This window comes from Dermacentor silvarum, chromosome 6, assembly GCF_013339745.2.
Source record: "Dermacentor silvarum isolate Dsil-2018 chromosome 6, BIME_Dsil_1.4, whole genome shotgun sequence".
Lineage (NCBI taxonomy): Eukaryota > Metazoa > Arthropoda > Arachnida > Ixodida > Ixodidae > Dermacentor > Dermacentor silvarum.
Genome location: NC_051159.1, coordinates 69886984 through 69914032, shown reverse-complemented (window position 1 = coordinate 69914032; position 27049 = coordinate 69886984). Strand labels below are relative to the sequence as shown.

Here is a 27049-nt window from a genome sequence, read left to right as displayed (position 1 = left end):
TCGCGGTATGTTTGAGATTTCTTTACGAGCGCACCATAGCATTTATATTAGCATTTATTCGGACAACAATGTAAATCTGTCACTACTATTTTTCGTAATGTCGTGTTCATGTGGTTGCTCCACGCTGCGACAGTGCAGCAGGGTGTGCCTGTCGCTGTCGCTTGAAACTCGCATGCATGTGGTTCCCACTTTACATGAATACAGTAGAACCTCATTGATACGATCCTGTTATATATGATTTCCCGGTGCCACCGTTCGCAATTGAGAACACCACAATAAATGACCCAATAAAGTTATGCTTATCTTTTTTACCGGTTCATATGTTCCCGGAAAACACAATTTTTCGACACCAGCATTCAGTAAATTGTCAAACTGCGATCATATGATACGTTTTCTGGCCGCTAGATTCCATGTAAAGAAAAAAATGCGCAAGGCACGTGCGATCAAGAACAGTATATAGCCTCTCGTCGTGGCAGCTTCACCGCAATACGTGCCTGTCCGTCTCACATGAAAACGCCGGCGCACACTCGGTTTCTTATTCTGGTGCTAGCAAATCTTCTCCGGGGTCATTGCACGCTGCATTTACAGCTATCGCCGCCAACCCTGTTCTGATAAGCATCTTTGCCTATCTGTTACATAGCGCATGGTGCTGCTGGAAGCACACAGCCTGCTTTTAATAAGTGATAACCCAAATGCGCCGCCGTTTTCTGCTGCAGACTGCGATCATACGGTTTTACAACTGCTAAGCAAGAAAAGGCGTGGAGCGCGCACAATTGAGAAGAGTAGCCACCCGCCGCATCAGCTTCCCCGCAATACTCGCCCGCCCGTCTCACACAAAAACGCTGGGTTTCTTATTCAGGTACCAGCAAATCTCCTCCCGGGTCGTCGCATGCCTCATTCACAGGTATTGCCGCCAAACCTAGTGCGATAAGCATCTATCTGTTTTACAGCGTGTGGGATGCAGTGCTGTTGGTTGGTAGCGCACTACACGTTTTAGTAGGCGATAATCCAAACGCCGCCATTCCCTGCTGCAGGAAGCACGATGTGAGCGTTTCGTTTTGGCGGCATCCACTAGCTCGATTTCGTTTCAGTTTCCCGTCGCTGTCTTAAAACACTGCGCAATAGGAAAATAACAAAACGTACATGTCTCAGGCCAACGTAGCCCCACCAGCTCAATGCACATCGGAGTCTTGTGGCTCGCGCGCACCGCTTCGTATTACGTGGATGTCAACTACAGTTGAGTCTGTCCAATTTTTTAGTTACTTCGGATCGTACGTTTTCTCGGTTAGTACGTTCTTTCTTGTGTCTTTTTCCAAAACATATTAACGAGGTTCTACTGTGTATGCCGTTGAGTGCCACATTAATTTATTAAAGCGAGCAGCTTTCTGGCTATTCGCTTACATTGTCAGTCATCATAAATGGTTTCTGCACAATTTGTTTTTGTCCACTGCTGTACGTGAGTGATCCCCAGCTGTGCATGACCTTGTCGTCTGGTGTCACTTCTGCAGAGCCAAAGTTCCTGGCTGCCCTGACTGAGGACGGCTCAATCAACGAGCAGGCTCTCTCTGTGGAGATGCTGGGGGAAGCATATGGTCCACTCACAAAACAGGTTTCAGAGAGTATTGCGAAAGAGCAGCAAGTTGTACAATGCATCCAGGTGAGCCACAGTCTTGGAAGAACACACAGACAGCTGCAGCATTCTCCAGCAATCACTTTCAGGGATACATTCACTTCCTGGAAATTAGGGGTGACATGCAGCGTTGAAGTATGCAGTGTTCCTGACACTGTGCAAAGATAGCAAGCTTGGCACGCTGTGAAAGGAACGCTCTGAGCCAAGTACACCGACACACCCTTGCTGAGTCACATGAATTGTTTCAAAAGTGATTGCATTTCCGAAAGTGATCGCCTGAGAATACCGTCCCAGGTTACATCAAAAGGTCGGAGCTCAGTAACGAGACTGTGATCGGGGCTTAAGTTTTTTTTTTATTTAATAATTGTTATTTTGAATATTTTCTCCTCCTCAAGTTCAGGAGGATGAGGAGAACTCAGAATTCCAGTTGTGTAAATTTTTTTTCCTGGTTTTACAACTTGTTCAGTTAATAGAGAATTCTGTCTTATTCGTATAATGTATCATCCTTTACTGGAAACAGTGTAAATGGAGACGTGATGGCAGAAGCAGCGCTGTTAGTGGCATCCTGTGACGCTTTGTCAAATCCTAACAAATTACAAACATTTTTGGGTTGTATGGGTGTTCTCAAGGACAATAACAATGGCATGTTAGCAATTATGTAGGTGCTGACACCAGTAGTTTGTTAGAATACGGTTGGCCACTTCATTAATAACTCCTCCAGTTACCTCCTTTGCCACAACGTGGCTTCTTACGCTTACGTCTCCGATAAACCAGTATTTCGTAAATGGCAGTACGTGTGTAGAGAGGCTACAACTGCTTAATATTATTTTACTGTATTGTTACAAGTGAATTGCACTCTTTTGCCCATCTCCAGTGTGCCAAATGGTGTAACTTCTCTTCTAGGCTGCAAACGCCGAGTTCTGTCAGGAGAAGCAAGGAAGTGGTGGAAACAATCGCGAAGCTGTCCTGAAGGATCTTGCTGCCGCCCATGACATGTACATGGAATTGACGGCAAACTTGGAAGAAGGCACCAAAGTATGTTTGCGCTGGTTGATTTTTCTTAGTCAGTCTGAAGTCAAATTCTGAGTTACTCTCAACTCTCCCCTTTAATTACTGTATATACTCGCTTAATGAATGCACTTTCTTCCCGAAAAATCAAAAGCAAAGTTCGGGGGTACATTTACTCTGCGGGGTAAATTTTATGGGAACATTTTCGAAGCAGCTGAAATTGAAAATTAAGACGGTAATGGGATTTGAAAAATGCATTAGATAACTTATCATTGCAGTAAAAATGCACGTAGACTATTTGCAAACCGTAACAGCGTTGTCATTGCACTTCACTCTGCTTTGGAACCACCAGACCTGTCATGCTGGTCACTGGCCGCTTCATCCACATCGTGAATCCACAACAGCTCGTCCTCGCAGACGCTCCGGTCGTCTGCCGTTATCGCAAGCATCACGTTGAAGCACTGCTTTTCTGCACCCGTTGTTTTGACAACCACACTACGTGTGTCTCTTTCCGAGACCGTCCTGCTCATTGGCACATCAAAGTTTATCAACTATCTGATCAGCGTTTCCGTTTACTGAGCAGATAAACTCTCTGTCCCGCAGCAGCCGTTTAACTCGACCTGGGGCCCTTGCAAACAGCAAAACCAAGGACAGGCACAAAAGCGCACAACAGACACGTGAATTCGACACTATGCACAACTAGGCTGGCTGTGCCGACCAAGTGCTGGCCACCCCTTCTTCACTTGGACTCTCTTGTGCGCTGCGCCCCCGCGCCTGGCTACGCATTGTGCGCATGCTCTCTGCTATTACGTCAGAGTAAAGTCCGTAAACTGTGTAAAGTAACTTGCAGAGAGCCACTTATTTTTTTTTTTTTCTCTCTCTTTAGAGTCTGCGAGGTGCCATTGCGCCGGTACTGGCAGCAAGGTTGGGGTAAGAACAGGCTGAGCGTTACCATGGTCGCTCTTTCCGTCCGGCCCAAAAGTTCATACCGCCAGTGTTCTCGCGTCATGGCTTTGCCATCAGCGTCTCAGTCGTCAAACCCACCGCCCCTGCCGCTGTGCCGCCACGGCATGTTTGCCGCTACCGTGGATGTGTAGCCTACAGAAGTTAGCTGCAGAATTTTGTTTACGTGATCTCGGCATTTCTCATGTGGCATCATTATTAAGTATTTCCAACACAATAGCGGGCATTGAGATTAAATGTGCTTTTAAACGCATGTGCAAGAGTAAAGGGTTCTAGTCTGTCTGGAAAACTACAGCACGGCCGTTCGATCATGGGGCTGCACAGTAGCAAAATTTGGGGTGCATTCATTATGCGAGGAAAAGTAAAAAAAAAAGATTTTTCGCGACCAATCTGGGGGCAGGGATGCGTTCATTAAGCGAGTATGTTCGTTACGTGAGTAAATACGGTAATTTGTATTCCCTTAGGGAGTCTTAAATGTAGTGGTCTTTGGCACAGTTAAATTGTAGTATTGTAAAAAATCAGGCGGAATGCATCCTTTGGGGACGATTACGTTAATGCGATTGGGCATTCAAGTGGTGGTGTATATGTAATTTGGTGATGGGAAATTCATTATTGTTAGAGATTTTAATGATTAGGTTATGTAATTATGGAGTATAAGTTGTCTGTTCAGGCACATACCCAGTGGCCAAAGTTGTCTACTAAGTCAGACAGCAGAAAGTTGTCTATTCCCTTTACCTCTTATCCCAGCACAGTGTAGCCAGCCAGTCTACACTGGCTAACCTCCTTGTCTTTCTCTCTCGGGCACATACCCAGCGGCCCATATTGTCTGCTCGGCAAGACAGCAGCCAGTGTATACTTAGTGGCCCAAGCTAGTAGGCAACTTGGGTCACTGGGAAGAAGGGCATAGAGAGGCTGATAGATAGAAAGTTGCTGAAGTGGGCTAATAATGCTCATCACATTTTTTTAATAGACACATTGTTGTTGATGATGATGATGCAAATGCGCAAAGTTCGTAAGCTTCAAAGAACCGCCGCACCTTCAACTGCCTTGAGGTGCAAGATAGGCAAGCCTTGGCTCCAATTTAGTGCCCACTTGAAAACATTGTGACAGAATCAGCACGAGTGAATGCCAGCACAGCACCATTTAACATTTTTGGAGAACAAAGTGAACCAGTGAAACTGTCAACTTGTGGCTCGACAGGCACTGCATTGTTCACCCTGAACTTCACCCTAAGTCAGGATGTTGGAATTCCTTTGTGAGCACAATGCATAATTTCTACCTACAAGTGATGGCAGAGTTGATGAGCTTCAAGATGATTTAACTTACTCGTACGGGTGTCTCCTCATCAAACAGAAGCTTTTGTCTTCACTGGAGGACTTCCATCTGTCATAAGATGGACCTTCACCGCTTTGTAATCTGGCTGTGCTGGTGGAATGATTACTGTCCGAGGTAAATCGGCAATGTGAACGAGAGGCCAATGTGATTCAACTTGCTGTTAGCCACTACAGTCTGCAAACACAGAGCTAACAGCTTGGAGCTGCTATTGGCAAGAGACCAGCACTCTCTGTGCTTGTGAGCAGCATGACAAAGAAATGGTTCATTTGACAATGAGGAAAGCTACAGGCCAGCTGCACAGATCTAAGGCTGCCTTCTGTATCTAAGGTGACCTGTGTTTGTGTTGGCAATGCCATATATGTTGCCACTGATGAAGTGCTGTGGGATGTCAAAAACAAGTTACCTTCCTCGAGTTAAAATTTTGGCTATTAAAATAGAATTGCAATTGTGGTTTTCATCTCTGATGACAGAGAGCTTACATGCTCACATGTAATGACGTCTGCGCCGCATTGCCCACCATAGTACTGAGCTTTTGCGTCAGCATGACCTCCAGGGTTGTGTGATGCACCTCTCTATTGCATTACTTATCTTAAAGGGCCCCTCACCAGGCCACATAGCAAATTTTGGTTATATGCTGGAAGTTATGTGCTGAAAGTGCTGAAATTGGTTCATTAATACCCGAGATAGAAATTTTTCAGTACCGCGAACTCATGCTTTCAGGAGGCGCCACTGCCAAGAGAGACACTCTCTCCACTTGCCCCGTCTAGCCTCCGCAAGCGTAATTCCTTCCCTGCATTCTCCCATGCCGGGGCCAGAGAATCCCATGACGTACACGGCATGGGCCCCACCTCTCTTTCTTTTTTTTTTTTCTTTCTCACTTGTTTGCTGCGCGGCACACTTCCGGTGACTGCCTCGTTTGTCTTGTTTCGCGCAGCGCACTTTTGCACGCTGTGCGCGAGAACACCCGACTAGCGGTATAAGTCAGTACTACATGAACACTGAGACAGATGCAAACGGATCACAGAGCATGATCGCGCGCTGGAACACGGTAGAAAATGACAGTTTCGTTATCAGCGCGCGCGACTTCACTAAGTGGGAACAAGCAGGTGAAACGGAGGTACATCTCTCTTGCTGCGGTGCGAAGTAAAACAGACACAGACATTCGGTTTGTGTGTTTTATTGTTTCTTTAAACTTTAGTTCGTCCATTGTAGCAACAGATTACACAAATAACAGGTGTTGCCTTGAATAATTCTCGAAGTGGCACATGTCAATATGAGCGACGTCGCAGCATATAGTTGAGCTTAGGCGCACTTGCTGATGTACGTCATCCCTCCATCTTGGAGCAAGGGGCCCGCGAGGAGAAATTTCAGCTCTTTCTACAGCACGTAGCGATGTAGTATACTTATCAGACACGATCGTGAGCGCACGTTGGATGCACTGCGCTTGTCAGCTCAAAATGGACAGACCTGGTGAGGGGCCCTTTAAAGGCCATGTATTGGTGCAATGGTGTCATTCTCCACCACAAAATGGTGGCATTACCAGCGATGAAGTTTCTCTGCTTTTGCTTCTGCCAATGGCCATAATGTCTGAAGAACTCTGCCCAATGGCCATCATGCTTAAAAGTGCTTAAGAATGTACACAATAAGGGACGAGGATTTCAAGAAGTTTAAGAAAGACTGTGTCGGCTTTTTAAACAAAACTGTTGACTCTTGCTCTGAGTACAAGAATAACACTTTTCTTTTTTTTTTTTGCGATGAAAATTAGTTGTCGCCGTTTGCTAGTAACAGCTGCCCCTTTCTCATTGAATAATAATAAGGATTTTAAAAATTTATATTGTCTGGACAAATATTCTTATTTTAATGTTACTTAATGCAAGAATATTTCTCTCAGATATGATAACATCCTGTAGTTACAAAACGGGTTTCGTTATTATTTACTACATATGTTCAGGAACTGCTGCCGGGCTGCTTAACACTTTCGAGGCGACGGGAAAATCGGTAGTTTTCTTTTTTTTTTTTCCTGCCACAGAAAATGCTTATATTAAAGTGTATAGTATCAAATTGTAGAGGAAGAAATTATCTTTTCAACGGTAAATGCGTATCTTGCAACCAAGGCAAGGGGAACTGGCGACGCAATCTCCCACGCGAAAGGAGCAAAGCGGGAAGGCAGCACGAGAGAGAGGGAGGGGCTACTACTCTGCCAACAAATGCGTTCGCGCCCGTGCTGGCTGTCGGTGTTGTCGCGTGCACCGTATCTAGAGAGCGATCTCGACACGGCTCTGCCCTTTGTATGCGCTGTGCTTACGCCGCTCAGTTTCCGTTGAAGCGATAGACTGCACAAACGTTCGCTCGCTGCGGCGGCTGCATTACCCCATGTCTGCGTTTTGACAGTGGCTGTCTGTGGTCATCGAGTCTATTCATGTTTGCTTGTGCGCGTTGACACCACGCTTGTTAATTCAGTTAGTAAGAGAATGTGTCAAGTTTATGCAGCCGATAAAACTACTATCCCTACTCCTAATAGCTCTATACTAATTTGCTATCGCAATTGATGCTTTGCCTTTCAGGCGGAACTGAGACTATTTTAAAATTATTTCTTTGTCTGCTTCATGCAAAGATCATGGGGTAAATTTAGACGGATGCAAAACTCCCAGTCGCACGCTTCGCTTCTCGGATGCGCGCGGCTGCTTGGTCTGCATGTTTTGCATACGTGCGGGTCTTGAAAATCATTGTTTTGGTTATAGTGCGGTACCACTTATAGTGCAGATATTCACGACTCCGGCAGCTTATGTTATAAGCGGTCTACACTGTACATAGGAAAACATCAGTCCTAGTCAACCAACCGCCGCGTGGCACTCCGTCGTGTGGTGCCAAATTCCACTCACGACCGTCTCCGTGCACAAAACACTACTCTCTGCGCAGCCGCCGGCCGTTCATTTCTGTCGTTCGGTTCCTGCCGATAAGAACTGTGACCTTTGGAACACGCCTGATATACTTAAAGTAGATCAATGCGCGGCCGCTATGAGACTGTTCAAGAAGAAAGCAAAAATCACCGGCGGATGCCTGTTGACTTTCCGGGGTAGTTGGACGCACTTTCGCTGTTCGTACTAAAGTCTGACGAATCGAAGCAGTCTTCCAAGGCTGTGCTGCTATCATAATCCAGAAATTGGAACCCAGATGCATCAGAATCCCTAGAAATTCACTGTTTCCGTGGAGCAGCGGTGCACGATGTCGACGCCATCTTCGAAACTACAAGCGCTCATCTTCCCAAATATGAAGGCGCTTTAAATATCCCTGCGCAGTGGTAAAGAGAAACACAAAAGTGAAACTGATAAAATAGTTTCTCTTTAACCCATTCGGTGGCGCTAGCCAGAGAGCACCAAAATTCGAATTTCTACCATCGATAACATACTTTCGATGGGAATAGGCATGGTCACGAACGTGTTAAAGAACTTCAGGTGTTTAAGATTAATCTTGAGCCATGCACTATGGTGTCATAATCTTTGTTGCCTTGGGTGTCTGGTCGGTCTTATCACTAGTCGTTATTACTAGTTTGCATGCCACCATGTCAGTGACTATTCATGCAGTCAATGAGACACCAGCATAAGCGGTTGTGGTCTTTTTGGCTGGAAAAGTTCTCACCCCCTGCAAGTTTTGCCCCGCCAGACAATTTTCTGCTGAAAAGGTTTACTTTTGAATTATAGCTCCTGCTTCTTCTGTTGATTTTGTGTCCTTTGATTTTGCTTTAAAGGTTGTGTTGTTTTGGGGTGCTAAATGTCGTGAAGAAATGACAAGGTCAATCTAAATGGGTCACGAAGTTTTATGCGAAAAGCTATCCAGAACCAATTGTCACCGACATCAGCAAGGTGGGTTATGGGAGCAACGATTGAAGCGCGACTATGTGAAGAGGGAACAAACACTGAGAAAGAAAAACGGTTTTTAATTAACACAAGACAGTGTTATTTCATTCAACGAAAACAAAATTCTTAATCAGTGTTACGTGTGCATGGCAAGGAAAGAAAAGACAACCCGCCGCGGTGGCTCAGTTAGCTAAGGCGTTGCGCAGCTGAGCACGAGGTCGCGGGATCGAATCCCGGCCGTGGCAGCCACATTTCGATGGATTCGAAATGCAAAAACGCCTGTGTGTTTGCATTGTAGTGCACCTTAAAGAACCTCATGTGGTCAAAATTAATCCGGAGCCCTCCACTACGGCGTGCCTCATAATCAGAACTGGTTTTGGCACGTAAAACCCCAGAAAGAAGGAAAGAAGAGACAACTCTCTTTTACTTTATTATTAACAATAAATACCCATTGTCGGCACCCGCTTTAGAAGGGGGCATTCATGTCGCTATCAATTGCAAGGCAATGCACTCTTAAAGTGTGCAGAAAGGCGCGCTTCTAAAGTTCATCTGCTATAATATGCCCCCCCCCCCCCCCCCTTCACATGTTATATTGTTTTGCTTGTCTATGTTTGCCTGTATTCTGGTGGCGAGATGTTTGCGCGCTGCGTTTCATCGTTGTTCTACGTGTTCAGTCAAAAGTAGTGAGTTACGACCACTAGATATTTCTTTACTTTAGCTGCCTTTGTGCGGCTGTGCTGGCTGACGGCCTTGGCATCTGGCGATGCGACCAGCATTCAGCGCCCAAAGCGTTCTTTGGCCTTCAAAGAAACGACCATCTGTGCTGGGTGCAATTTTGACACCCGTACGACTGACATTTTGCTGTATCGTGTTGAGTGCTAAATACATGAAACACCCATTGAGTGGAATTGCGGGGCATTCGGAAATACAACTCCAATAGTAGGCCACAAAAACAAATATCGCGCCTTTGACAAATAAAATGACGTCAGTTCTGTTTTTTAACGGATATGTTGTCGCAATATTTTTTTGTTCCACCAGAAGTGTTCCCTCGTCACATAGATGGCGCTAAGCCCCATAAACCGCCAATTACAAACCATGTTTTGAATGTGTGGGCTTCTATGGAAGCTTCGCTACCAGGTAGATTTACCTTGGAAATGAGCTGCAGACTCAAGACCGCTGAAGCCAGACAGCAGTAATCAAAGCAACATCTTGTTGAATGAATTCATAGCACTCGGCCTCTGCATTTTGTATTCAAGGTTTTTTTTACTCGTGAAGTATGTAGCACTCACGGTGCATGTGTTGTTCAACGTCCCTTTGTTTGCAATGATGCTACTGAGCATTATGGTTGCAAACTGTGAGCTGCATTTTGTTTCACCAAAAGGTGCAGGCAGGTTCTTTACTCGGCTCCTACAGGTAATCTTTTTTATTTACAGTTTTACAATGACCTCACCCAAATCCTGCTCGCCTTCCAAAACAAGATTAGTGACTTCTGCTTTGCTCGGAAGACCGAGAAGGAAGAACTGATGAAGCATCTGCAGCAGTCGATTGTCAACAAGCCTCCGCAGCAAACCCCTACACCACCGTCGCATTATGGTAGGCCACGAGGCACATTCTTTTTTGCCTTTCAAAATATGCAGCCTAATATAGCAACGTCAAATTTTGGACCACTCAAGAGATTTGTTATTGGGTGGGTAGTTTTTGTTTGCTCCAAGTATAAGTAGTATGTATCTCCAGTCTGCCTTAGTGATCCTGTGTGGTTACTTTGGGAAGGAGAAAGGTAGGCCTTCTTGTAGTATGTATGCACAGTGCTCAGCGATTGAAACACGATACTCGGAGTGCGTAGCTGCTGGCACTTCTTGCGTGCCACCGCTGAGCTTAATTTGCCACCGTGCCACCGCTGAGCTTAATTAAGCTTAATTAATTGTATTGTAATAATTAAGCTGATTAATTGAGTATGCATCACTCAGCGCTATCCAGTGGCGCAAAAAGCACCAGCCACTATGCGGTCTGAGTATCACATTTCAATCGCTGAGCGCTGCACATTTATATATGGGGTAATCATTTTTAAGATTTACACAATTTTGAAAAACTACCTGTTGCAAAAATCATGATTCAAGTCTGGGAGCTGGATAATTCAGAGGTGGACATTACTTGCAAGAGAAATGGAAACACATGTTCAGCTAAATTAAAAAGACCACTAAAAAAAGTCTTAATTAATCACTTTGGCACACATTGCAATTTACAAATTGTAGCTGGTGAGTTTGCAAGCTGTATCCACTTGGAATGAATCTCCAGAATGACAACAGTTTGGAGATATGCGCCCGCCAACTCACCGTAAAAATGGAGCGTTGTTCCATTAGCATGTTTAACAGAACGCTCTTTTATGCATTAAAGCACGAAGGTAACTAGAACACCCATGTATTCTATCCCACATTTCGGGAAATGACAAATCTAAACTGGTGTCCTCCTGGAAAGTGATTTCAAGTTGATACGTCTTGCAAACTCACCGGCTGCAATTTGTAAATTGCAATATGTTCGTTAAAGTAATTAAGTTAATTAGTGAATTTCAGTTAATTAGTTAAATGTGCTTCGATTTATCGTGCTAGTAATGTCAAGCAGCAAGAACTATGCTATCTTCCACGGGCAGTTTTTAAAAATTCTGTAAAACTTAAAAATGATCAGCCCGTGTAGTAGCATGTCCATTGTATATTGCAATTGAAAGCATGCTGATATTTATGATTGTGCTTCCACACGTTTGCGTAGGTGCTGGATGGCTGCATGCATTTGTAGATATTGTTTTGCAATGGGCGTTAAGGCTAGACGAAAAGAAATGTGTAGCCCAATCGCTCTTTGTGAAAAGCTTGTTTTATTGATTTCAGTTCATGTAAATGTCATGGTGCAATGTGAGAGCACTAATGAAATGCATTGAAAGCTTGATAACTCAAACCTCATTAATCTGAAGTTTCATATAACTTGAACTAGTCACCATGGCTTTTGCAAAAGCCTTATGGAACTCTCTTTAAAGCAACCAATTCATGCGGGTTCTAATTGGATGAGCGACATTTGGTTCAGTTCAGTGGTGCAGCTGAAAAGGCTGTTTTGTGTGTACATTCCTGCAAGTGACTTATCATGGAAAGATGCGCCACAGTCTGTAGCCTCCTATGTTTTTACAATGTCTGCCTGTGGCTCCGAAATGCACGAGAGCCAGTGGGCCACTATAGGGATGCCACCTTTCCATGCATCTTATCCCTTGCCCGAGCATGGACAGCTTTTGCTGTGCACTTCAACTCCACCTCTACTTCTGCGTGCAACTGTGAACATCGGTGACATTTGCTGAAAGATCTTGCCATGCTAACTACAACCACTTCTTATAAAGAGGTCATTTCTGTGAGTTTTTAATGGTGCATCCACATGGTACTTCAAATGCCAAATTCTGAACGGGGGTTGCTAAGTGTCTACGCTATCTGAAACTAGGCTTATTACTTTGTTCAAAGTTTCGTCGCAGTCGGACTTGTGGGGACGCTCGACTCTCGCGCGTCCCCTGATGTTATTTCCCTGCATGCCCCCTACCAGTCTGTTCATATGCGGGGAAAATAACATCAGGGCACACGTGAGAGTCGAGCGTCGCCACAGACTGCATATATCTTTCCTCTTGGCAACATTTTCACAAGCTCTGTGTTGTCTCCAACTTCCTTGCCGGTGCCATTCCGAATAGGTGGACCTGCAGTCAGCAAGACGCCGCCACCGCGGCCCCCTCCACCAGCGACGAGCACTGCGACAACGGGTGGCGGGGGTGCCGGGGCACCGCCCTACCCACTGCATGGTCCTCAGGGAATGCCCCAGCCCCAGGTGGCCTACCCGGCATACCCACAGTACCCGGGCTACACGCCCTACCCAGCTGTGCCCATGCCCACCGTCTACAACCCTTATGCACAGCCGGCATACCCTGGAGGTGGCGGTGAGCCTTGTTCTGTGTTCCACTAGAAAAAGAAAAAGGGGAAAACTAGGGCATAGAAACACTCGTTTTTAAAAGAGAGGAAGTAGCTCTATGAGAACGAAAGCTGTAGATGGATAAAAATGGGTAAGAGCTCCTCTGGCCTGATCATTGTTTTGTTTTTGCAAGTCCCGCACACTTTGAAACAGTCTCACTCAGAGAGGCGGCAAACAGCGGCGGGCACATTTTGGGTTATCGTCAATTATAAAAGCATGCAGTACGCTTAGAATGGCACTATGCTACATGCGCTGCTGAAGGTGCTTATCGTGTTAGGGTAAGCGGTGATAATTCAGTAGTGTCGTCTGAATTTCAACCGCATCGGCACCGAAGTCAAAATCATTGTTAAAGCAGTCCTTGCACTTTTTGAAGAGGCAGTAGATCTTTTGCATCAGCTAGACCGTGAGTCAATGCAGCGCAGTTGACCTTTACACGAAAAAAGTGACCGTGGCATATACTAACTGGTAGGTGTACGACGAGCCACTATGGCTTGAGCGGTCAGTCATTGCATTAGGCTTTTTGGCGACTAGGTCAGGAATTTGTTGCAAGTACGTCTTAACTGTTAATATGTTTTGAGCAAGTAGGTATTAACAAGGTTTTACTGTAAAGTGACGTCGAAGAAGCTGAAGACACTACCAGAAATATTGAATAATGAATCTAATATGCACTTTATTGGTCAAACTTGTGCCCAGCAAGCAATACAAAGCTTAAGTTACAATAGTGGCAGGCACTGTCGGTGAATCTCATCTTTTGGCTCAAGTCTGTCCGGTACATTTACACAGACATTACCGTACACCGTACATTACAGAGCTACCACTAGTGATTATATAGATTTCAAAATATACGACACTGTTCACATCACACATGCAATCTTGTTAAACATGCTTTCTCACCATCCAATTTGCAACAGTGTTAAGAAAGTTTCAGATGAAAAAAGCACCTCACGTGTGAAGCCCGTTTCACATGGTGTGATTTTGTCTGCGAATTTGCACTTGCGAATTCACAGCTGCGGGAAATAGGCCGCCAGACCCTTCCTGCGTGCGATTTTTCGATGTTCAGCGTGCTGAACTTCTCTGTGAAAACACAGATGCGGTGGAAACAGACGACCAACCAATAGGAGGCGGCTTGCTTTGTTTATTTTTTTTTCATTAACTACATTAATAAAACTTTCAGGAGTTTAAATATATAGTTTAGAAACATTGCAGAGTCGTTAATTGAGCAAAAAAAGTTGGTAAAACATACACCGAACAATATAAGAGTTTACAAAGTCTGTGCTACGAGTATGCAAAAAACGCAGCTGCCGTGGATCCATTTGAAATGGGATTGCGAATTTCGCATTTGCAGAAATCGTAGCTGCGAAAAATGCACTACAATATTGCACCATGTGAAACGGCCTTGAGAGTGATAACCTGCCCTATAAGAGGGACATACGGGTAAAAGGCATCAGCAAAAAGTAAAACTGCATGGCCAATGCACCTCTTAGAATGCATGTGCATTTATAGCACTTATAGTCAATACTTACTTAGACAGTCAAGTAGCACTTCTTAACAGTAAGTCAACTAGAGTTGCTTTATATCATAATTTGCTTTTAGTATGAATTCATTATGGCATGCAGACAGCCTACTTTTCTAGCATATCATTTTGGAATCATCTCCCGACTTATGTTAAACAATCGTCACTCTAAAATTTTTAAAAAGGAAGTACATACTATTCCTTTTTTTAATGTACAATTATTTAGATGTAAATTTCTTTTCTCCTTGCAAAACTGTATCTATAAGATTCTTAGTTGTGCTGTTACATCCTACTAGAAGTGACTCATATTTTGTATATTTGCATGCTTAGTTTTGCGTTAATCTTGTGTACAATAATTTATATTGCTGTATTTACTGGAATGTAGACCAATAAATTTGTTTAAAAAGTAATGTACGAATGTCGGGGGTCAGTTTAATTTCAAGGATGAAGTTTAGCAGCAACAGCCAGACACTACCGACTGCAGAAAGGTGCATGCCACTAGGTGAAAAATGATGTTGCTGATTTTATCACGACACAAGGAGAAGCGGGAATGTCAGTAACGATGGAGATCATACAGGCGAAGGGGGTTGTAAATGTACAAGGAGTTGCTCCCAAGAAGTTCAGACGCCTGTCTACTTCGACGTGCCTGTGACATGTCTACTACACTTGGGTAGTGAACTGGATCGTGGTGGCATGGGATGCAATTGCAGCCGATCACTCAAAGCGCAACATCTCAAAAAGCGCAACATCTCGTCGATATTGCATGTTCTTTTTGCCGTCGAATGCCTTTTTTTGTTTCTCTTATATTTGAGGACAGTTCTTTTTCTGGTCTTCCAAATCTTGGTTGTCTGCCTAGAAACTAAGCTGGCCTGGACTCGAATAAGTAGGGTACAGTATAGACCACTTATAACGTAACCGTTTATAGTGCAGAACTGGCTACAACGCGGCCTTTTCCGACTCCCGTTTACCCTCCCATAGAACTCCATGTATGCCCATACTGCTTACAGTGCAGCCGCGTGAGATGAAATACCGGTTATAATGCGGCTTCCGCAGGAAAATCTCGCCGACAAGGGCGGCAGCGAGCACGCTGCCGCCCCAACAACAAGGTGCGTGCTCTCGGCCGCCGTATGCATTATTCAATGCAATCAAACTCTCGTTAATTCGGACTTATTTGGCCGCACATCAGTTAATTCGGCCTACATTCGGAGCTCGGTGAGCGAGGCGCACCACAAATGTACGACGCAAAAGAGCAAAAATGGCGCTAGCATCCAACCGAAACGAAGCGGCGGAGTCCGCATCGCCACAGCCATCAGTTGAAATAGTACGTGAATGACAGCAACGCCGGAACGCTTCGAGCCTATTTGTGTCTTTAAAGCCTGTATTCTTGCGTTAACTGCTGCGCATAACACCGCGTTGGCCGCGGGCTTTCGTAACTGCATAGTCGTCATCCACAATCGCGTCAATAGCAGTCGCGGTTTTCTCCGCAGCGGTTGCGGCGAACAGTAGTTTCGTTTTTACTCGGTACGCACATCGGCCGCGTGCCTATAGAACTGCGTAGTCGCCATCAGTTATCGCATAGATAGCGACCGCTGTTTTGACTGCAGTTGTTGCAGAGAATGGTAGTTAATTCGTCCGGACTCGGTGCGTGCGTCGGGGGCTTGCCTTCAGCGCCACAATGTCGCCGTTCATAATCGCGTCGATAGCGGTCACGGTTTTTTCCGCAGCGGTTGCTGCAAACAGTTGTTTCATTTTGACGCGGTGCAAAGCTGTCGAGCTTGAAGAGCACCGGCTACATCGCGATTATGTTTTTGCCAGCTCATTGGAGAAAATGTAATCACGATGTGCGCGCGATAGTACAAAGCGCGTCTACATGCTTGGTCTACATATTTTGCATATGTGCAGGGCTTGGAAATCATTGTTTTGGTTATAGTGTGTGTGCCTGCATGTGTGCTTAACCATGTCCAGCTAGAACATTATTCGTATTACTGCTTATAGTGCAGATATTCGCGACTCCGGCGGCTTACGTTATAAGCGGTCTACACTGTATTTTGTTGTATTATCATTCTTGCTATATCGGTATCATGTTGTGTTATTTTTTGTATCATCAAAGTTATTTCTTATGATTCACTATTTGTTTCCAACCCTTCAGCTTAACTAACCCCTTAACCGTTTTATTATTTTGACAATTTCTGTGCCGAAACTGCTTATTTTTAAAAAATTTGATATTGAATATTTTCGTTCTAAAAAGCAAGTTTTCGATGTTGAAAAAAAAAATTTAAGCACATACTAAGTCAACTTAGCATCTTAAAGTTATAATAAAATTATTGCTCATGATAAAGGAGGCCCGCTACCAGCTGGTAATGAACAATAAAAACCAGAGCAAGAGCGCTGTTCGGAAAGTTTTATCAAGTCATCAGGCAATGTAATATTGAACGCCTTACCAGGGACGCCCAAAAATGGAAACCAAGGAGCCTTCATGGGGATGTCCTTCACATAGATACGACGCCAATGATGCGCACTCGCACTAGTCTCTTCTGAGCAGCCTTCTTCATCTGATAACTGCTAATTGTAAAGTCATCACTATTGTTTCGCTTTCAGAAATGAAGTAAACTTCGGTTTCTGAATCATGACTGTTACAAGACGCGATGTGTGTGTGCCTGCATGTATGCTTAGCCACGTCCAGCTAGAACATGTTTCATCTTACCGTTATTTAGGTGTAACTATATCATCTGGCTTATCCTGCAAATGTCACATCAACTCCATAATCAATAACGCAAATCGTATGTTAGGCTACTTGCGGCGAAACTTTAGCAAATCCCCTTCATCAATGAAACTACTATTGTATAAAACACTAGTTCGATCTAAGCTGGAATACGCTGCTGCTATTTGGGACCCTTGCAATGCTACTCTTGTTAATTCTCTTGAAATGGTTCAGAATAATTCCACTCGTTTCATTCACTCAAACTACGATCGTACTTCTAGCATAACTTTAATGAAAAGCAACTTGTGTCTACCATGTTTATCACTGCGCAGAAAAGCTTTTCGCTTATGCCTATTTCATAAAGTATTTCATCATCATATTCTTAGCAGTGAGCTCATTCTAGCACCTACTTACCTGTCATCTCGAGTTGATCACCGTCATAAAGTAAGAGGCACTTTTTGTCACACAAACAGGTTTTTTTATTCATTTATTCCACATACAACGAATGACTGGAACCACCTTCCTGATGCTATCGTGTCAATCGAAGACAGCGCACTTTTCCGCCTAACCTTGTTTGCTTTTTTTTAACTGTGACCATGCATGTGGCCACATGCGCTGTATTTTCGCAAGCGCTTCTTTTGTCCAGTTCATATGTCGCTAGGTTTATATAATTTGAATATCGTAGTATTCTTGTTATTTGATTTCTTAATGATTCTGTCCACTGCACATCTGCACATGTCGCTTGCATTATATAAATTTATAGTAATCATTGTTATTGTTTTTCGCATGTACCCCACCCCCCTCTATAATGCCTTGGCGCTTGAGGGTATGTGAAATAAATAAATAAATTAATGAATTCTCATCCAAAGAGCTGGACGAAGGCGAAATGCTTCTTTTCCACCACGATGGAGCAAAAACATGTGCGTCGCCTTCACCCAACGCCATTTTTTAAAACACGAGTTTCCCCGCAAAGAAATGTGAAACGGAAAAACAGAAATTACCTGCCCAGTGCTGCCATCTGCGAAGCAACACACCAACTAGCCCGCAAATCAGTGTGTCTCGTTCAAAACGCTCAAAGGGAGGTATTATGGGACGAGCTACACCCGTCCGAAACAGTTTTGGGACAGTTCGACAAAGGCGAGCCAAGCTCGTCGGAAATGGTTAAGGGGTTAATAATGTTATTTGTTTTGTGTACCATACCTGACAGGAGGTCCCCTTAAAGCCTTGCGCTCTTACATCTCCTCCTGCATTTTTTTTTTCGCACTAACTTTATTATCATTTATGTATTGCACTTAGCTATTCAATAAAACTTCATTCTGACCATGGCAAAGGAGGAAAGCTTCTGCCACCTCCCTGAAGCGTGGACTTTGTTTTTACTGACAAGTCTAATGCTTTCTTTTTCAGCCATGCCCCAGCAGTACCAGCCGTATCCACAGTATCCACCGGCCCAGCACCAATACCCTGCGTATCCTTACCCACGGCAGCCACAGTGAATGCAAGATCATTCCAGTTCTTCAGCAGCAGAGAGAATAGATTAGATTGCACAATTGTGGCTAACTTTGTATGCTTGTTTTTCTTTACTTTGCATGTCATTGTTACTAATGGATCTGTCATTTATGTTTTACTTTGCAGCCAGCTTTTTATCTGTTGTGGCCAAAGTGAGCTCTGATAGTCGGATTGAAAAATCATTTACATGTGTCATTGTGCACTCTAGAGTGCCTGAAAAACTTAATTGGTTAGTTTTTTAATGAAAGTGCTGATAATTGTTAGTGCCTTAAGAGGCTTTCTTTTTCATTTTTTTACTCGCACTTTGAAGAGCTCTATGTATACATCACTTTCACTTTTTGAAAGTATTGAGTGCTGTTAATGTGATCAACAATAAAAACATCTAATATCAATTTAAGGCTGTACATTGATTTGAAATTGTTCTCGGTCTTGTGTTCGAGTTGTGCTTTTGTTACGTGCTAATTCAGTGTAATTATGCCTTGTGATTAAAGGAAAGCGTGCCACCAAAAAGCTTGACCTGACAATGTGCTTCTTGTATGCACTTGCGAAAAGGCACACACATTGACTGTACAAAAACAGGAACATTTTTATTTTTCATTACACACTTCTAATCACTAATGTACATGCACCACGACATACAGTACTTGCTCCATAATTGCGTCTGAACGTATAAATGGCAATGTATTGAGATCAAAACTTGTGGTATATCATATAGTAAAATTCATCACGATTGCACCCTTTGGAGCAATGCCACGTACCAAAATTGCACACACAGCTGCCACTGATCTGTGTAAAACCTTCACAAGAACATTCAGTACATCATTCAGGAAATGCGTACAGTTGTAGACTCATTGGAATGCTAAGTACAAGTTTGCATACATTTTGCAGCTTGGAAAATTAGCTCGCAGAATTGCACACATACTGAATAGATGAACAGGTGGGTCTCCTCAATTTCGCAGCACTTTTCCGTACTGCCTTAAGGAGTGCGATGCAACTGTCATTGGCGAACAGTCCAGTGCATGTCACCTGTACTGTGCTGCTCCATTTGACATTGCACAAAAAGCCCAGTGCTGCGCATAATGCACGACACTGTAACACTGTGTGGGCCGTGATGTCACGGCAATGACATTAAGGCTATGTACCAATGAGTTAATTGTGTGCCTAGCCTTCAATGAAATTTCACTTGGCCAAATTGGTTTTAAATGGGTGGCATATACCATTAAAGCAACCTCGGCAAACCCACTGGGCTTGTAACTATATTAGCAGCCTTTGAATAGTACCTAAGTAGATGACACATGCACCTGATGGTTAGCGGATATGAAGTAAATCCCAGCACGCCGGCTCAAAGATTTTTCAGTGTGCCACAAGTGCCGTTTAATCTTGGGACATCGTGCAAGGGCGCCACGCCAGTTTTCAAGGGTCTGGGTTGTGCATCGCTTCCGGTGAGCAGTAATGACAGCATTTTTTTTTTTAAAGTTTGCTATCAAAAGCGTGTTTCTGCAAGCCTTTCATGACGTGTCCACTAGTATTTAAAATGCAAGATTTCACATTTAAGTTTTATGGACTTTTTTTAGAATCGCCTGTAGCAGATAGCCTAATCCTTGTCCTTGAGATGGATTTGTCGAAGAGGTCGACAAGTGGATACGGCTTGCAATCTCATCGGATACAATTCATAAATTTCCGTATATGCTGTAAAGTACTAAATTCAAAAGATACTTAGTGAATTTTTGTTTGGATTTCTCGTGCAAGTAATGTCCACCTCTATGAATACATATCTAGCTCAAGGACTAGAATTACCTTTTCTGCAACAGATTTTTTTTAAATAAAACTTAAAAATGATACCCTGTGATTATACTATCTGAAACTTGTGTAAAACCACTTAATTGGGGTATTTAAGGTATTGAAAATGAATAAATAGGCTTTCTGCACGGTCCAAAGTTGCATTGTAGTTGCCCTTTAAGCTATATGCCTGCAGAATCCTTCTGCTGTCTGTGGCACTCAACCTCTTTAGCAGACAAAACTTTCCAATACTTTGCTTGTGGTAAAACTAATCCAGCACAAGTTTTCAGTTCTGCATTTGCCACTTTGTTGAGTGAAGTTACAGGGCAACCTTTTTTTTTTTTTTTTTGCAGGGAAGCTGTCGATGGCCAGGGTTCTATTCATTTTTCGTGTGTGTCAACATATTGTGTGTTCAAAACTCAGCTCCTGAATTTGATGCTAAATCGCTTCATTCTATGCAAAAAAAAAAGCTTAACCTTGCACTCGGTCACGTAACGCTTCAAACAGCGAAGCTGGGCGATCGTAGCCCAGCATTTTCCGGAAGTGCACGCGAACTTTTATCTTATTACTCATGATGGTGATAATTTCTTTTCGCGCACGGCCATCACTGCGCATTGCATAGCGCAGTTTGCAACACCGACACCGTACTGCAATGCCAACAACGCGTTCCAGCAGATCCGCTCCGTGAATGCATCTCTCTCTCCCGAGCACAGCGCGCAAAACCTCTTCTTCACCTCGCAGAGCATTAGGCACGAGCACATGCGAACGCGCCAGCTGTGGACGAAGACGACGACGCTCTAACGCAATCATATGGTTCGCATAAATGCATATTCTGCAAGCATGGCTGTATAGCCTAGTGGTTACAACGCTCGCCTTGGCTGGCTTAAATAGCTTCGCTGTTTAGGCCAGCCTGTAACAGCTTCACTGGTAAAAGCTTATAAGTCTCATCACTTGGATATGCATTTTCAGTAGATTAGTTATCAATAGGCACAATTTTCAAAATCAGTAGCCTCTCGGGTAGATAATACGGGTTTCTCAAAGATTTGGCGCTGTGCCACCCGCGTCGGCCATGAATACGCTCACTCCGCCCGTTCCAAGCACTTGAGTGCCTAGTTTCTTTCCGCTCTCCCAGCGTGGGGGTCCTGTCGCGCGTCTACTTTCCTCTGACTACCCGAGATGGCGGTAGTCTTCCACGCGAATCTATGCCACCGATCAAGACCGCCGATCAAAATAAATGTGTATGGGTGTGTCTCTTTCTTCAGGATTACCACCGTCACCGCTCAAGAGAAATAAAATTTGCTCATACCTTTGATCTAATTTCTGTGTCACCTCTATGTCGTGTGCTAAACTGCTTCGCTGGTAATCCACCTTCACAGCAGTGGAATGGCGCAATTTTTTTTCTTTGTTTTTTCCTAGCTTTTCAATGGGTAAGTTACAAAATGTGGCAATCATGTCTTGTTTCTCGTTCTGGCACTTGCAGTACACAAAAGTATGGCCTTCAATATCAGTTTCCATTAGCCCGAAGAAGCTGTCGCTGGAAGGTTAAATTTGAACGCTACCTATTGGTGCTTTCCACCATAGTTAGCAACAAGGGGGTTGCTGGTTTGGAGCTTACACCCTTGTCGGAACTCACTGGTAATGAAAACTCTTTTCATTTGGATAGCTCTTTTGTGCTTACATTTCCTGACCAGCAGGCCACATACACAGCAGCTATTTCATTGCCACTGCAACATGCTAATGGAATGCAGCAATATGGAGGGGGAGGAAACGTTGAAAAAACGTGCACTCGTCCTGACAGCTTTAACTGCAGCACGCTCACAGGACATGAAGTTGCAATCTGCGCAGAAAGTGCTGCCAAATTGAGGAGACAATGTCGCTCATTAGCTATACCTAAAAAAAATGCTTCTTGTCCTTACATTTGTCAAACGAGGGCACAAACACCCAATGAGCATGACGTTCCAGTGACTATAGATGGATTGCGCTGATGTCACAGCAGCCATGTTGGAGAATCGGAGCAAGGTGAAGAGCTGCACCTTAGCCAAATTATGCTCGTTTTCCAGCAATGCGCTGGAAATGGTGAAATAATGCTCCACATGTTCGTGATGTCACGTGCAAGCCGACGAGGCTACTTGGAGCAAGCCCTATAAAACAACATTGCAATACACGACTAGAGACATCACATTCAAGAAACACTGCAATGAAAACAGTAATTTGGCACAGTTGATTAACACTTGAGTCACATTATAGTATTGTTCTTTGTGCTCGTTCCGCAGATAAGTGCTCGTTTTCTTTCACCAACAAGTTTACAAGCCGTAGGAGCTGCAGAAAGCCATTCCTTGTTGCCCGACAGTGGAAATAGCTGAGGGAGGCGGTGTCATAAGTTACCATATGTACAGCCTCCCGCATTTCATCACGTGTCATTTAGCGCCTTTAAGCGGCAATAATCAGCAAGACCGGCAGAAGTACTCTCAAGTGCACTAAGCACTCTCCTCTGCAAGAGTCGTCTAATGCAATGTTCCCTTCAGGACAACGTACAACCATATTATAGTGTTCTCGCACGATATAGCTGAAAATGCGGGAGGCTGTACAGTAGTGGAACAGCCATTTGACCTATTGCTGCAGATATTGACACAGGAAAAAAGCCGATTTTTGGTGCAGCAACAAGCACTCAGTGCAATGTCGAAGTACATCCATACAGTCTCAATTTTAACTGAAGGAGACAATAAATATGACGGAGTTCGCTTTAGGCGCATCAAGAAGGCATTCGAGATAAAAATTGCTAAACTAGGACGGCACAGACGACTGTGATTGGCACAGCTGTCCCACCACTGCCCATGTTTTAGTTTTAGGTAGCAGGGGGCCAGAACTCCTCTTGCACCCCCTGAATGTACAATGTGAAATTGAAAAATGCTTTGCGGTCCTTGTGTACACCAGTGAACGCTGGAGTCCAGAACATGTGCTTATAAGAAATGGCTTTTGCTGCTACATGGTTTGTAAACTTCTGGCCACAGCACATTGTGAGGGCATGCAAATTCAATATCACAGTTGCAATGAAATATAAAAGATTTTGCAGAATCGCACAGCCCTGCACAAGAAACGGCGCCTGTACAAAAAGGCAGCAGCAATTATGTATAAAAGTGGCACGCAATGCATCAATGCTGGAATATCTGTGCACTAAAACAAAAACTGTATTGGCAGGGAACCTTGTCACTTGACAGGCAAGGTTAGTAAGTATGAATGGCACGCAATAAAAAGTAAGTGGAATAAATAAGTGGGTTTGCATTTGCATGACTAGAGAGGGCAAACAGAGACTGATATGACTTTAAGAACAGCAAGGAATGCCTCGTGTAAAACTGCAGCCATTCAACAAGTGGTCGCTGCTTACACGCAAGCAGTGCAACATGTTGAAGCAGTTGCCCTGGAGATGGCAAGGTACCCAATACTGTACCGTAAGATACATTATGTGCATAGGTCTGTTCATACGCACTCTCCTATCCTCAAATCACATGACACATACTAAAGAAAAAGTACTTTGCTGTGCTCACACAGAGCCTTGTAAGGCAGTATAGAGCAAAGTGAAATTTATCCGCTGCATACGCTGACACTAAAACTTCTTTCTCTTCAAATACTAATCCATGTTACCTTCGGGTGTTTCTGGCGGGTTGCCATTAAGGAGCCACGCACTGCCAAAGAGCATTGATTATGGTCATGGCTTTTCAACACAGAAGCACGTAAGTAATTAAAACTATTGGTGGCAATAGCCATTCCACTAACGATAAAAAGGAGGGCCGGAACCTGAGAACACGCCCTCCAGAGGTGGCCGCGCAGCGCCTACTTTTTCACGAGTGATCGAGCACGCGTACGGCGGGATAACGAAGAACAGCCTATACAGGCGTGTCGGCCGTGGACTTGTGCGGCTGCGCTTCGTCGGCCGGCTGCACGTCGGTGAGGACGACGACGTCGTAAGGGCTGCACTCCTCCATGTGTAGGAGGCAGCAGAGCCAGCCGTAGAAACCCTTCTCCCAGTCGGGCACCTCTCGCTTCCACTTGTCGTACTCCCACGAGATCTGGACGGCCGCCGCGTACAGACCGAGTCCGACGACGGCCGGCACGATGAGGAACGGGTAGAAGATGATCCAGAAAGGACTGAGCAGCACCTTGTGGAATATCGAGCGCTTTTCGCTGAGCACCACGAGGATGTTGTACCACGTCATAGTGCCCAGGTAGAAGGAATTGCCGGCGGAGATGATGAACACCACGGGTACGAGCACGAACGAAAGGAACAGGACGTGCGGACCCTTGTTCATGCCGAAGAAACAGTCGTCCTCCTCGTCACTTGTCTGCTGGTCTTTGATGCTACTCTCGATCTCGTCCAGTTCTTCCCGCGAAATGTTCACTTTCATGTCGATCGTGGCGCCCTTCTTCTTGCCCCGTTTGATAGTTCCCGTCATCGTCACGTACCGGTCGCCGTCGGCCCTCAGCGAAGACCGCTCGGTGACGCTGGACAGCTCTCCGTCCGTGCTAGCGTTGTCCGTCGCCTGCGACCTGTCCGTAGTCCATTGGTCCGGGTCGCGCTCATCCGGATCAAGCTGAAACTCGACTGACAGCTTGCGGTGCGGCCGCGCAGCTGGTGTCGGCCCGCAGCTGCGGTCGCTGTCGGGTGTCTTGATGGGGCTCGTAGCGGCGCTGCATGGCCTAGCCGCCGGCACCGCGCGGTGATCGGAAGATATTCCGTTGTTATACTTTGCACTCACTGATCTCGGGGACGCCTTGTTGCCGTTTCTTTTACGAGGAGGAATGAAGGCGGGGCGTTCCACCTCGGTCATATCGCGCGTTTCGCTGTCGTGTGGGCCGATCCGCAGCGTGTACTAGACCTCTGAAACGAGTCTAGCAATGAGTGCTGGCCCCAATCGAATCGACGGGGAGCGGAAAGTATCAGCAACTGACGCGATCGAGCTCCTTCATTATGGACGAGCTGGGCACCAAGCTGTCACCAGTTACACGCCGTATCAAATGTCAACAAAAACAGCACTTTCCGATAAAAGTAAACAAAGCACATTACTTTAGATAGTGATCGCGATGAAGCTGCTGAAGCGAGCTTGACTGGGCTTACTAAATATAGTAATAAAGTAACTAATAGGGTAAGGCCGCATTGCATCGTAGTCATGAAAATGCTTACAATAATAAGAAATGCATATAGTACTATATTGAGCAAAAATATTCTCCTTTTTTTAAACAAAACTAAATAATATTGCGTTGTGGGGAGGCTTGATTAAGCTACTTAAACATATTAAAAATTATATAAATATTTTTATTCAGCATTTATGAACTTTGTCGCATCATGATAAAGTTCTGCATGTGCAACAGCATTGCAACAGGTTTTTTTGTGGCCCCCAAGATTAACATTTTACAAGCCTTGCACTACTGTCAGGATCTTAAAGGCCATGCTTTTTGCGCACTGCAATGTCACCGAGGGCAAGCAGAACGGTTTGCACATGAACTTCAAGCCAAGCTTGTTCTGCTGCATTAAATTAATCGTGTCAAAGGCTCCTGTCTTATACTATAACATTGTACTTGTACGACTTATACAACTTACATCACTGCAAAACACCCGGAACTGCCCAGACCGCACCGAACGGCTTTCGGCTCTTTCGCGCAATGCAGATCCATGGTACCCATAGCAGGCACAATGAAAACGATGGAAAACAAGTGTAGTAGCTTCTGTGAGTGGTCGCTTAGCATGCACATGGTCAGGAACTCTCTCAAATACATTTAACTTTTGTCAAGTGATTTAAAACTTCGCAATTAACGTTCGGGAAGCACTGCAAGTACGAGAAGAACGGTTTTGTACAGTGACCTGCATACTTCCCTGGGGGAAAAAATTGTGCTTATGGCTGTTTTGTGCTAGCTCCAATTAAGCAGTAAGACAGCATTTTAGGTCAGGATAGTTCGATATAAACGTACAAGTTATACGCTGGCCCAGCCCAGGAACTGGGGCGAAAGCTAGGCATAGTGTACGGGCGGCGCGCAGCAGACGACACGCCATGATGACGTCACGGCGCATGCGCAGTAGCGCGCAGCTGGTGGGAGCTCGGCCGAGCCGCCGTCAAGGCGCCTGCTGCAGTCACGGACACTGCGAGCGTTCGGCGCTAATGCGGGGAAACGGAGAAGCGCGGATGGCGTAGGCAGTAAAACCCCTATATATAAAAAGTAGCGTCACGCTTTGAAGAATGCCGCCGCCTCCTCGCACACCCTGTCCGAGGCCGACGCCGCGTCGGTATTGGCCTAATGGCATTACGTGGACCGTCGAGCCCCCGGGTGCTGGCTGCGTTAGTTTACGATCACGCTCCATCGCCATTTTCGCCCGAGAAGCGTCTACCGACTGGCGAGGAACACGACGATAGCGACGAACACAGTCGGCGATCGTCGAATCTGATCAGCGGTGAAAGATAAACAAGTGCACGTGTTTCAAGCGGTGTAGGCGGCGCAACGGTCGAAAAAGGAGCGCGAGAGAGAGGAGAAACGAGGAGGAGGGAAGGCGGAGGAGGAGAGTGTCGCTACTTTTCATATATATATGGGTTTTAGTAGGCTGCACCTCTGCGAGACTGCGCGTTGCCTCGTTAGTGCTGCTACAATTTGTTTCTCTCGCTTTCATTTTCTACTTCTCTCTCCCGAGCATAGCGCGACGCTCCGCGAGATGGTTGCTAGGCAACGCAGTGGCAGACGGCACACATTACGGCCGGCTTAAACAGCTTCGCTGTTAAAAG

General features: G+C 45.0%; 2 protein-coding genes across 2 annotated transcripts in view; one reads left to right on the top strand and one right to left on the bottom strand.

Moving 5' to 3' along the window:
* Positions 1–19013, top strand: part of LOC119455563 (programmed cell death 6-interacting protein) — a 46730-nt gene extending 27717 nt beyond the window's left edge. The window contains exons 12-16 of the mRNA XM_037716964.2: positions 1509–1657; positions 2534–2665; positions 10227–10386; positions 12509–12751; positions 18402–19013. Of these exons, the coding sequence (XP_037572892.1) occupies positions 1509–1657; positions 2534–2665; positions 10227–10386; positions 12509–12751; positions 18402–18490 (773 nt within the window). The 3' untranslated portion in view covers positions 18491–19013. The remainder of the gene's footprint in view (positions 1–1508; positions 1658–2533; positions 2666–10226; positions 10387–12508; positions 12752–18401) is intronic.
* A 59-nt stretch (positions 19014–19072) lies between these two features.
* On the bottom strand, positions 19073–25384 carry LOC119455565 (transmembrane protein 169). Its single transcript, XM_037716966.2, has one exon. It carries the CDS (start codon positions 25106–25108, stop codon positions 24167–24169), a length of 942 nt encoding a protein of 313 aa, XP_037572894.1. The 5' UTR covers positions 25109–25384; the 3' UTR covers positions 19073–24166.
* Positions 25385–27049: the final 1665 nt, after the last annotated feature.

Coding starts and splice junctions, on each gene's coding strand:
- LOC119455565 (XM_037716966.2), bottom strand. CDS start 25,108: ATGACCGAGGTGGAACGCCCCGCCTTCATTCCTCCTCGTAAAAGAAAC.